General features: G+C 52.5%; 1 protein-coding gene across 1 annotated transcript; it reads left to right on the plus strand.

Moving 5' to 3' along the window:
* Window positions 1-1428: 1428 nt before the first annotated feature.
* Window positions 1429-9390, plus strand: KLF11 (Kruppel like factor 11). The gene is made up of 4 exons (XM_036263108.1): window positions 1429-1545; window positions 3137-3406; window positions 4645-5593; window positions 8481-9390. The coding sequence occupies exons 1-4, from the start codon at window positions 1504-1506 to the stop codon at window positions 8759-8761; spliced, it is 1542 nt and encodes a 513-aa protein (XP_036119001.1). The 5' UTR covers window positions 1429-1503; the 3' UTR covers window positions 8762-9390.
* The last annotated feature ends 3192 nt before the right edge of the window (window positions 9391-12582 follow it).

Genomic DNA, 12582 nt, shown 5'->3' on the forward strand with positions numbered 1-12582 from the left:
GAGACAGGATGGTAGTCCTGATGAAGGCAGAAGTGGGGACAGAGAGAAGTGAGTAGTTTGAGAGATGTTTACGAAGAAGAGGGCATGAAATAATGGCAGAAGGAAGCAAGTGCAGGAAAGGGAGGAGTCAAAGACGACCTTGGATTTTGGGGTATTCTATCCAGATTGGATAGAATATGAGTTCAGATTCAAGGACACTGAATTAGAGGTGTCTGCAGGATAACCAGGTGGGTGGCCCATTAGGTGCTCAACTGTATGTACTTATTAAACTAGTAGTTACTGTGCCCTGCAGTGAGCCAGGCCCTGGGGTTTGCAATGAATTAAACAAATTCCCTAACCTTGGGAGGGTTCCCTCTGGTGAGGAGCCAATAAACAAATAACTAAAGAAACAACAGTCACAAGGTGCTGTGGAGGACCTCTGGAAGATGAAAGGCAAAGAAGTTGGAGGTACCCTATTCAACCCCTCTGCCCCACCAGAGCAGGCCTGTGAGAAACAAGTTGTGGCCAGAGCTCTGGGCCCCACCTGCTTCCTTCTCAGTACGAGGGGAAATAAAGGTGCCCTGGGTATGTCTCTCATTCAGGCCTGAGACCTTCCCAGAGTGGGTGATACTTACACAGGGTCTGGGAAGAAGGGGCGGGTTTCACCAGGCATATTTCAGGTGATTACCTGTCTGGGTTTCCCCGGACCTCACTTCCAGTGGAAACGGGGGCCCAAAGCTGCCTGGGGAAGGATGTCAGAGACAGACACTGGCCTGAGAACTCTGGCTCTGGGTGCCTTCAGGAAGAAGCACATGCCGGCAAGTCAGCCGGAGCCAGCCAGCTTTCAAGGTCTTCGAGGTCACTGATGCACTCTTAAGAACAGACAGTAGATCACTGAAAACGAAAAGGCAAGCAGGCAATGCCCGGTTGAGGCCTCCAGGTGGACTGATTGCATCCATGGGGGCATCCATCGCCCGGGAGGGCTGCGGGCAGAGGCACCCTTAAACGTGGTTGGTCCCCACCCCGGTCTGCGGGTCCAGGACTAGGGACTTCCCTGACCGCAGCTGCGCCGCCAGCGCCACCCGCGCGGCCGCCGGGACCTTTCCCCTACTTTCCAAGACCTCAGGCCCCGCCCCTTCACCCAGACCAAAACACGTGCCGCATCCCGCCCTGCCGCATCACGCCGCGGCCAGGCTTTGATCACGCGGCTGCCCGCCGCGCCCATTGGCCGGCCGTGCATGGGTCGGGCGCGGATTGGCTGGCGAGCACCCGGCCCCGCCCCTGCGGGGCGCGGTGTATTTTGGTTTGCCTCCGCGCTCCGCCCCCGCGGCCGCGCCCTCAGCGGGAGCCCCGCCCCCCCCGCACGGCGAGGGCCGCGCCGGGCAGAGCCGCGCGGGCGGGCGAAGGCGCGTGCCGGCCTCCGGAGCTCGGATCGCGGAGGCTGCGTCCTCCGCACGTGCAGCCGCTGCCGTGCTCTGAGCATCCGCCCCGCCGTCGCTTTGTTGCCTCTGGGCTGCCGGCACCATGCACACGCCGACCTCCGTGGGTCCCGGCGAGACGCGCGCGGTGAGTGGCCGCTCATGGGAGCAAGGGGCGAGGCCGGGCCGCGCCGCCGGTGCAGGGCCAGCGCGCGAAGGAGGGCGGGGGAGCGCGGGGCTTCGCTCCGGCTGCACGTTGCGGGCCCGGACGGGTTGCAGAACCGGGCGGGGCGGCGGCCGCGTGGGGCCGGGCAGGGGCGTGTGCCCCGCGCGCCCTACCACAGCTTTGTCTCGCGCCCCCGCAGCGGCGCCGCCCAGCCGCCGGTGGGCGTGGGGCTATTTCCAGGCCATGACGTCACCAGGCCCTGTGAGGTGGTGACCGTTGGGTGGGGAGCGGCTGGCGGGAACGCGGCTTGCGGGCGGTGGGGGCGGGGCCAGGCCTGCGCGGGGCGGGGCCAGGCCTGCGCGGGGGCGGGGCCAGGCCTGCGCGGGGCGGGGCCAGGCCTGCGCGGGGCGGCGCTGCCCGGGCGGTGGGAACGCGGCCTGCGGGCGGGCGGGCGCTGCGGAGGGCCGGGAGCGGGCAGCGCAGGCGGCCAGCAGCACGTGGTGGGGCGCACGAGTCGCCTGTGGCCTCAGCCAGGGGCTCCTGCAGTCGCGGCCCGAGAGGTGCGGGGAGGTCGCTGGCCAGGCCTGGCACGAGGTCGGCGAGGGGTTTGGAGCCTGCGGTTCTGGGTCCTCCCAGCGTGTAGCCGCAGAGCAGGCGGCAGCCCCCACGCCTGTGACTTCACACTTTGCCCGGGGCCAGGCGGAAGCCGGGCCGGAGTGACGTTTGTCCAGGCTGCCTCGGTCCCTGTGTGCGCTGCGGGGAGCCTGAGCAGGGCCGGAGGGTTTGGCGCGCAGGCACGCCGAGTGGGAGGGTGCATCTCTGGACTCGGAGTGGCTTTGGGAAGAGAATCAGTCACTTGCAGTCGCTTCCCTTTCCACTTCCCGCCGAAAAAGAGCCAGTGGGGAACTTGGGAAGACGGTCCCCTGGGCGTGGTAGACCTTGCAAATGCATCCTCTCGGCCCCGCCCCCCACTAACCTTGGGGCTGAAGGAGTGACTTACTCCTGAGACAGGAACAAGGCTTTGCCTTCATGGGGCCCATGGAGTTCAGCCCGCCCCTCCCCCCGTTCTGGTTGACAGGGCTGTGGGGATTGCTCCCGAAAGCTCCCCAAAATGCATCGGTAGGGCGCTCTCCCGGTGGCTTTGCCAACTCAGTAAAGACATGCTCTCATCTCAACCAACCAGAAAACCTGGATGGAGTCCGGGTCCATTCCCCGCCCCCCCCCCCCCCCCCCCCCCCCCCCGTGTGACTAGCCGCTTTGGCTTACATCTCTGGGATTAACGTTTTATTAATCATTTACCAAAGAAGCACATGAACTTCATGTCAATTTTTTTTTGAGAATCGGATTTCTGTGGAAACTGCTTGCCTGCCACATCCAATCACTTTCCCTCTTCAGAACATTGGCATAAAAGCAAAGTTGTCATGAGTGTTCTGTTGACATCTTTTCCTAGAACAGACTTGCTGTGTGTGGAATGTCGTGTGTGTGTTGCGTGTGTAGTGTGTAGTTTAGGCTCCTGGTATGGGCAGCCTCTGTGTGTTTCCCCTGGACTGAGAAGAAGTTGTGTTGCCTTTAGGTGGACATCATGGACATATGTGAGTCCATCTTGGAGAGGAAGCGGCATGACAGCGAAAGGTCTACGTGCAGCATCTTGGAGCAGAATGACATCGAAGCAGTGGAGGCTCTTGTTTGCATGAGCTCCTGGGGTCAAAGATCCCAGAAAAGTGACCTATTAAAAATAAGACCCCTCACACCTGTGTCTGACTCTGGGGATGTCACCACCACTATGCATGTGGATGAAGCTACCCCGGAACTACCAAAGGACTTCCATTCTTTGTCGATGCTGGTAAGAGCTGGGGGAAAGGAGTGTTTTTGTGCAATGGCTATCGTACCTTCAATAAGTGTGCTGAGGAACGTGTGCATAGATTCCCTGGAATGCTGGCAGGCAAGTTCATAGCCTCCCCTTGTGGAGGACCTAAGGGTGAAACTGTTTTATCTTTTGGAAACATATTTTCTCCATTGATCCATCATGGCTTGCAGCTATGGGTTGCAGGGTTGAAATGCTCATAGGACAAGATGTACAGATTGGTTTGAGAAAGTAAAATGTACTCATTTCCCTGGGGAATGGCAGGGTGGGGGCTAGGTTCCCCCAGATGACTGAGTCCAGGATCAGGGTGTGTGGGTGGCAGCTGGGGAAAGCCTGTGATCTGGCACCAGACTCCCTAGGTTAGGTGGGTGGAAATACTGGCCTCACTGCCTCCCTGTGGCAGCCAACTTCTTGTGACTTGGCTGCAAGCAAGCACTGTTTTTTGTTTTCTTAGCTTGCTGCAGCTATGAAATTGCTGGAGGAAACTGCTTTTCAGCCAGGAGAGGTTGAGAGCTGTCTGTTGCTAACAGACGTGGAAATCATAATCTATTGTCCTGGGCAGGAACCTTGCACTGGAAGGAGACTGTGGAAAACCACTTGGAGAGGGATGAGAAAGAACTTGCAGGCGGTAGAGAGGATTGGACAAATATTGGCCTGGCTACAGGAGACCCTCTCAGAGTTACTTGGCAATGGGTTCTTCCACGGGGAGGCTGAAAATAAGTGGGAATTGTTGGGACAGTACAAAGAGGCTTGGTATAGGCAGACCACTGGCTAGAGCATGGCCCTTTGGGGATCATTCTCATAGGTTTACCTTGTGTCATCTAGGAGACACTGGCTAAGTGTGTATTAAATGATTACCATTGGGATTTTAAAAACTTGTGAGAGTCTACAATTGTGAAAAGTTCTCATTTTAAGTATGAATTTGTTTTCTCAACTGTAGTCTTAATGGTTAATTTGCTCATTTCAGTAACTGCAGGCCCAGGAGCGGCACTCACCTTAAAACCAAGCAAATGGATAGGTTTGGGAGAGGTCGGGGAAAGGAGGGAAGACTAGACAGTAAACTGCCTTGTGCAGCCTGAAATCCACCGTTGTGAGCCAGCTTAGACCGTTGTTTCTAAATAACTTCATTTTAAAGGTGTTGGGGGCAACATGATCAAAGTAAGCGCCTTTTAAAATTTAACCAAAACAACTTTTTCACACAGTATTTTTTTCCCCAGTGCATGACTCCTCCTCAGAGCCCTGATCTCATGGAACCATCGATGGGGACACTTGTTCCTTCCCAAGTAACTGATTCCAACGCACACATGATCACGGCCATCCCCCCAGCCTCTGCTGGGGCAGCCAACGTGCTGAGCAGGAGGGAGGAGAGGAGCCTGCCTGGTTTGGAGCCAGCCCCTGCCCCTCCCTGCAGGGCTGTGGTGACGAGTGTCATCCACCACACTGAGGGCGGTCCTGCTCCTGTCCACATTCCTACCGCCCAGACTCAAGAACGCCAACTTCCAGACAACCGAGGAGAAGCACAGTTTCTGGGACATACGGAAGCTTTGCGGAACACACACCTCACAGACAATTTGCTCAACATTAATTCAGTGTCCTGTCCACCTTGCTCGAATAAGTCTGGTGACCTGATTTTTCCAGACAAAGGCCAGCAGGCAGGTTGGCCAGTTGCAATTCAGACCTGCTCACCAAAGAGTTATGAAAAGGACTTGCCAGGGAAAGCCACTCCCCTGATTTCTGTCCCCATCCCCAGTCCCCCTGTCCTTTGCCAAATGATCCCTGTGACTGGACAGAGTGGCATGTTACCGGCTTTTTTGAAACCACCTCCCCAAATACCTGCCGGGACTGTCACACCCATTCTACCCCACACTGCCCCAGCGCCCCAGCCTGTGTTCATGGGACCATCTGTGCCTCAGGGAGCTGTGATGCTGGTCCTGCCCCAGGGGGTGCTCCCCCAGCCCGCCCCCTGCTCACCAGCAAGTGTCATGGCTGCTGGGAATACCAGGTTGTTGCCCCTTGCCCCGGCCCCAGTGTTCATCGCCTCCAGTCACAACTGTGCCCCTCAGGTAGACTTTTCACGAAGGAGGAACTATGTTTGCAACTTTCCAGGCTGCCGGAAGACCTACTTCAAAAGTTCCCACCTCAAGGCTCATCTCCGCACCCACACAGGTGAGACCTGGGGCAGGTAGGGCATTGGGAACAATATACCCTGAGCCTTCTCTGAGTAGGAGGCAAATCTGACAACTGCTGCAGAAGGTGCAGTGTGCTCTTTTCCTCGGGCTCTGAGAAGCTTCCCTGGTCTGTAGGGTCAACACCAGTCCCCCTGTTGGTGGTGGTCCTGGAACCTGGCATCTGCTCGCCCCGTGCAGTGTAGTACAGGTCTGTGCTTGTGGCCCTTGGCAGGCTGTTAGGGTGATGCTTCCATGCTCTTTCTTGCCCCACTGCTGGGACGTCTCACTCTGCGTGTTAGAGAACACGCACAGGCATTCAGTGAACATCAGTGTGGCTGACTGAGATTTACACGGAGAAGGTCTCTCCGAAGTGTGGAAAAGTTTGGATCCTAGAATATTTGAAATGTAAAGGAATTTGGTTTTCTTTGGGGAATATGTAGTTTTTATTTTAGAACGAGAAGTCACACAAGAAAGTATAATGACTTAGTGATGTCTTCATTGTCTTACCAGGTGTTCAATAGAATTTTCTGTAGTGATGGAAGTTTTCTTTTATTTATCCATTAGGGTAGCCACTAGCCACACACATTTGAAATGCAGACATTGTGACTAAGACATTGAATTTTACATTTTCATTAAGTTTACATTTACATGGCTACCTGGGGCTGGTGGCTGCCATGTTGTGTAACAGGTCTGAGGGCATCTGGTAGAGTTTCTGTGTTGGTTGATGAGGGCAGATATTTTGGGTGTTCTGTGGCATGCTTGTTCTTTGAGTTAGTGTTCTGTTTTGTTTTGAAGAGTCCTGTGGTTAAGTAGTTTGCTTATTAAACTTGCCTTTCAGGGTTCACACGAATACACACATATAAGCACAGTACCAGGCCACAGGTTCTGCAGTGTAGGTGTGTTTCATAAGCTCTCTTGATCATGAAATTCCTCCCACCAGAACAACTACTAATGGCCTGGGGACGACAGTGAACAGTGGACTACAGTGTGGAAGGCAGAGCTGGAGGGGTTGAGATGCAGTGGTTTCTCAGGGGCACATCGCAGCTCTGAGGGGGCGGCTCCCTCCTGGATGAAGCAGTCTGGATGGGCAGGCGCTGCAAAGGGCGCTCTGCTGCCCTGCACTCGACGAAGTGGGCTCTTGGCTGCAGGTACGGGCTCCAGACCTGGCCTGCCAGACACCTGCCTCTCTGCCTTTACCTGCTCACTCCAGTTCCACAGTTCTGCCCTCCACCCTCTGCCCATCTCTCCTTTCTGAAAACCCTTCAAGCGTCTTCCAAAGTCAGTTCTTACAAGTGTTTCCTGATCTGTTCTTCCTCCTTTGACTCTAGTGGTTTACTGTATTTCCCACCACATTTTTTCTTTGTTTTTTAGCTTCCTATATACTTGACCATCTAACTGGATACAAACTCTTGGTGTCTGACTCAGGGGACCAAGCAGGGGATGCTGGTCACTGGTGCTGCAGGTGGCTGGCACCTCTGAGGGCTCACCCACCTGGCGTCCTGCTTGCCACTGAGACAGTCCAAACACAGATTCTAACTTGGGGTGGCAAAGGAGTGAGGTGTCACTATAATTCAGTCAGCCTCCCTTGGTAGAAAACTGACAGAATGGCATAAAATAAGGTGGTCAAAACAGGCTTCCCTCAGGTTTCCCCAAATACTTCCATTTAAATAACCATACAGCTTTTTGTGCTGTTTTATAATACTAAATTGGGATTTTCATAAGAAATAGAAACCTTAGGTAACTTTACCTTAGATAAGATGGTTTTTCATATAGTTCTACCAACCTGAAATTTTTAAAACTAGAATAAGGTGGAGTGAGCAAAAGCTACATTTCTGATCTGTTGAAAACAGATAGGGCACTTGATAAATCCCATGCCAAAGGGTGGTGCATCGCTGTCCAACACCTGGCCTGCCTGGCTTGCTGCCAACAGTGGTGGGGTTCCTTGGAACAGGTGGGCATCCTGGAAATCCATGAGGTTCGGGCCCTTTTCCTTAGAATGGTTTTTAAAAGACTGTTGTGATGCTGAATTTTCCCATTAATTCAACTTTGAAAAATATCAAATACTTCGTGTCTTCAACATCATTCATTCAAAAACCATTTGTTTGCCACCTGCCACGCGAGGCGCTGAGCAGAGCTGCACAAAGATGATGGACTAGACCCGCTTGGACCTCGGAAGGCAGGTCACGGCAGTGAGAAGCAGCATCCAGTCAGTTTGCGAGGGCTCCAGGGCTCGGGCAGAGGTGTTTGTCACAGTCTGTCAAGGTAGAAGCTTTAGGGTGCAGGAAAGGGAGCCCTCCTCCTATTTGAAGTGGGACTCTGCCATTACCTGCAGACAAAAGGCCCCCCGGGTCACCTCTGGAACTCCAGGAAGACATAGTAGGGGGCACCTGCTGGGTGCTTAGAAACTGAATGAATGACAAAGACTCTTGGGGCTGGTAACTGAATTCCAACCCATTTTGCAAGAACCTCTTTGTCAGTAAAATAACAAGTAAGAAGATGGAGTTAATGATTCTGAGAAGTCTTACAGGTCCTGAGAGGGATGTTTATAGATGTGCAGCTTCCTGAAAGGGAAGGGATTTTTCTTTTGAAGAATCCACCCCCTACCGTGAGCTAACAGTTGAAGATTTGTTTTTATTTAAAGATATCTTTAGGAAGATTTGATCAATTTGACATCTTAGTGGGCTCTGGCATATTACACCTTAGGTGGGGCAGGAGGCAATGAATCTTGGAGGATTTCTTGACTTCTGAATAACCTGATACCAGAAGAACAGGGTTTACTTTTGTCCTAGATTTTGATGAACACAATTTAAAAATAACATGGATTAAGCTGTCCAGTAGGTGCTGAGCATTAACATTTTCTTTAATATGTGTTTTCTCACCGTTAGGAGAGAAGCCTTTCAGCTGTAGCTGGGACGGCTGTGATAAAAAGTTTGCTCGTTCAGATGAACTGTCCCGCCACCGCAGAACTCACACCGGGGAGAAGAGGTTTGCTTGCCCTGTGTGTGATCGGCGCTTCATGCGCAGTGACCACCTGACGAAGCACACCCGGCGCCACGTGACCACCAAGAAGCCCCCCGGCTGGCAGGCGGAGGTTGGCAAACTGAACAGAATCGCCTCAGCAGAGAAACCCAGGAGCCCGCTGGTGAGCATGCCAGCCTCTGCCTGAAAGGTCGGCGGGGAGCCGCCGTGGGGATTTTTCAAAGACTTCTTTTCAGGAAAGACTGATGGTTTTCTCTCCCAAAATCATGTCTTGGGGGCAAGGGAGAAGAAGGGGCTGTTCTGATGGAAGTACGTTAACTGTTCTTTTTTGGTTGAGACCCCATTTAGTGTCTTTTGTATTTTCAGTTTTTTTAAGGAAATGGAAGAAAATTTGATGATCTAAATCACCAGCATTCAAACAGACATTTCGGCAATAAATTTTACAAAATCTGGATTTTTACAGGCTTTCTATTCATGTTTTGTAGAAATGAGACAGGGTATGACTTTATACTGTTTTTTTATGGAGAGATTTATATTGTTGGTACTTAGATCACCAGTTTCTAGACAGATGATCTGCGGTCTTCTTTTCAGTGTTTAACAGCGTTTTATGATACACCCACTTTCAGCAGCCTCGGAGCATCCTTCAGCCAGGAAAACCCAGGTTTGTCACCGGGCCTTTCAGATCTAAGAATGTCTTAGAATCATAACTGGTCGACAGGGGTCTCAAAGAAATGGGCCTGGCCCGTGTGGCTCAGTAGTTAAAGAGTGTTGGCCTCACACCAGATGGTCGCGGGTTTGATTCTGGTCAAGGGCACGTACCTGGGTTGCAGGTTCGATCCCTATCCCTGGTCAGGGCTCATGCGGGAGGCAACCAATCGATGTGTCTCTCTCACATCGATGTTTCTCTCTGTCTCCTCTCTCCCCCTCTCCCCCTTCCACTGTCTGTAAAAAAAATCAATGGAAAAAATATCCTCCAGTGAGGATTAACAAAAAAAGAAAAAGAAAAATGGGGAGAAAAACTTTGCAATCAGCTTCTTTAAAACATTTTCAAGGGATATTCCAGACAACCATTCCTTTACAGCTGTAGCCCAAGGAATCTAAATTTTGGTTAAGTAGAACTAGTCGCCTGTGTCCGTGGTGTGTCTTATGGGGGGTATGCCCAGAGGACAGCTGAGAAACACTCCACAGAAGACACCCTGTAGTCGGGAGCCTCTGCAGGATCGGTGTCTGTGCCCTGCCGAGAGCACACCACTCCCAGTTTCCTGCTTGTACCTCAAACACGCAAACCCAACTGCTCTGCCTATTGTCAGTTGGCTTCTTTTACTGTGGCCTTATCCATAGTGTCTAGTGGGTGGAGCAGCTTCTTAGAGAAAAAGGAAATGGCCTTATTGGTTGGAGAAACTTTCCAGCAAAGTGCAGCCTTGTACTCTGTATACCAGGGCGAAGCGTGCGTGCGGGTGGCCCCGGCGCCAGGGCTCTGCCGCCTCTATCTGCTGCGAGCCGCGGGAAGTGCAGGTCACGATAGCACCAGTGCGCCACCCAGCTGCCCCCTCCGTGCTGCTGGAAGGGAGCTGTTCTGATCAACAGAAAACTGCTTGCAATTGGTGCTTTGCAGTCTGACAGAAATAGACTGTGGGCACCACAGTGAAGCTGCGTGAGCAGGGCCCTAGCTCTCAGCCACTGCACCCTGGTGACCGGCAGCCACTGTGGCTGCTCTCGTCAGGCGGCCCTGGGGGCCAGGCAGCGGGCTAATGGAAGGAGCGTGGACGGCTGTCATCGTGCATTCGGAGTTCGTCTCTGCTGAAATGATGGTGGGTGAAGTACTGAGTAAATACAGTTAGGTTCTGTATCCAGTCTTTTATGTCTGCAAATCCTCACCTGGTCATTCATTGTACATTAGTTGATACCCATTAAATTGCCCTTCAGTGAAAACTGGTGTCTAACATCCAGGTCTGTGAGTGCTGGCTGTGTGGGGGAGGCTCCTAGATTTTTTGGACACAGTACTTTTGTAGTATTCCTCCTGGTCACGAGACAAGACAGTTGTGCAGGAGAACAATGAGACGTCTACAGCTCGGCCTCCTCCCCGCCAGCCCTCTCTTTCCACTCACCTCTTAAGTCAGCCCAAACATCGCTGTGTGTATGCCATAGACGCACTGAATTTGGGTGTTTTCCCTAATTATGCAAAATAATGTTAGTCCTCCTAATGTGGGTAATACAGAGTCTGAGTATTTGGTTGCGTGTCACACTGAATTTCATCTCTGAGCATTGTGGTTTCTAAAGACTAGATGTGTTACAAATGGCTTTGATTTACACTTCCGTTTCCTGATTAGATTTAGAAATGCCTCTGTAAACAGACTTTTTTTGCCTTCTGCTTGTCCACTGAAAGATGGTAAGTTGGGAGAGTTTCGTCCGAAGAATTCCACTCCGTCCTGAGCCGGAGCCCGGAGCCCGGAGCCCGGAGCCCGGAGCCCTGCGCTGTTCCGCGGCTCCCCCGGCGGGCGGCCCTGCGCGGCCCAGCGGAGCGTGTGCGGCCGGCCCTCCAGTGCACTTTACTCCGGAGCAGTTTGCCTGACCTTTGTTGACTTTGAGCCTTCTAAGTAGTCTCAGTAATAAAATTTTAAATGTTTTGGAATTATGTCTTATGTAACAGACTTGGACTTATTATTTAAATGAATATGTGACGTAACTTTTTTCTTTGAGTCGTATAAAACTTCTTTGATTTGCAAACTGGACTTGTGTCCTGTGTCTTTTAACTGCCCCCGCGTGTACCCAGTGACTTGTCAGAAAACAACATACAAAAGCCATGGTCTGTCGGCCCAGCCTAAGCCTCCTTCGTGTTCTGGGTTCTGTTCTGCTCTCGGGGCACCGTTTAGATTCCATGGAGGGTTCTTTCTGAAAGAAACTGTGGCGAGGCGTCTCTGTGTTGGTCTCTCTGATGGTGGGTCTGGTCCTGGCAGAGTGGACCCTGGGTGCTGGGTGACCCCAGGTCCCTCATCCTCGAGCTCTTCCTGTACCAAGAGGTAGAATGGGAGGAAGCCTCTTCCCCTCCACCCTCCATCCTGAGCCCAGGCTTTAGAAGTGTCACGGGGCCACAGTCTTCACTCCTGCTCTTGGGGTATGTTATCTCCTGAACCCACTTAGGCTGGGACTTTGCATCCACAAAGGAGCTTCTGTGGGTGTTGCCAGAGGTGCCTGGGTTCAGTTCTCAGTCCTCATTGTATTTGTCCAAAATGACCAAGCCTCTCATCTCCCCAACACTTGATTTTCTCACGGCTGACTCTTATCTTTGAAAAGAACAGCAGGTCTACCCTTTCAGCTGTTCAGGTGTAAAGCCTTGGACTCACCCTGGCCTCCTTTCTCACTTGATGTTCAATCCTGTTGACTCATTGCCTTCCAAAGCCACCCATCCTGGGATGTGATGGTGGCAAAGACATGTAGGTATGATTCGTGGGCCACTGGTCCTGGTCATACGTGTGCGTGTGCATGAGCATGCAGGCGTGTTGGGAGGTGTGGTCATAATGGGCTTTGCACTTAGCAATCCACCTAGAGGTCCCTCCAACTCCAACCCCTTTGCTTCTGGGTGATGGCCACAAGTTTGTCACTCAGCTTTGTGACTCTGTGCCTGCTCTCTTCCCTCTGTTGTCACCAAGATTCTACTTTGCCACTGTGACATCCACTGTTCCTTTGCTTTCAACCTGCCTCTCTGCTTAGGAACTTTTTTTTTTTTTTTTTTTTATCCTCACCCGAGGACATTTTTCGATATTTTGCTCAGATAGAGTGAGAGGGAGAGAGAGAGAAACATCGACGTGAAAGCTACACATCGAGTGGCTGCCACCCACACGACCCAACCAGGGCCGGGGACAAACTGCAACCAAGGTACATGCCCTTAGCGGGAACCGAACTCGGGTCTCTCCGGACCGCAGGCCGACGCTCTAACCGCTGAGCCAAACCGGCCAGGGCAATAATTTATTTATTTATTTATTTGTTTGTTTTTTATCCTCACCCGAG

This window comes from Molossus molossus, unplaced genomic scaffold, assembly GCF_014108415.1.
Source record: "Molossus molossus isolate mMolMol1 unplaced genomic scaffold, mMolMol1.p scaffold_m16_p_15, whole genome shotgun sequence".
NCBI lineage: Eukaryota > Metazoa > Chordata > Mammalia > Chiroptera > Molossidae > Molossus > Molossus molossus.

Excerpts from the sequence above, each read along its gene's own strand:
- KLF11 (XM_036263108.1), top strand. The coding sequence starts at position 1,504 with ATGCACACGCCGACCTCCGTGGGTCCCGGCGAGACGCGCGCG. Across the intron at positions 1,546-3,136 it reads GTCCCGGCGAGACGCGCGCG|GTGGACATCATGGACATATG; the intron begins GTGAGTGGCCGC and ends TGTTGCCTTTAG. Across the intron at positions 3,407-4,644 it reads TCCATTCTTTGTCGATGCTG|TGCATGACTCCTCCTCAGAG; the intron begins GTAAGAGCTGGG and ends TTTTTTCCCCAG.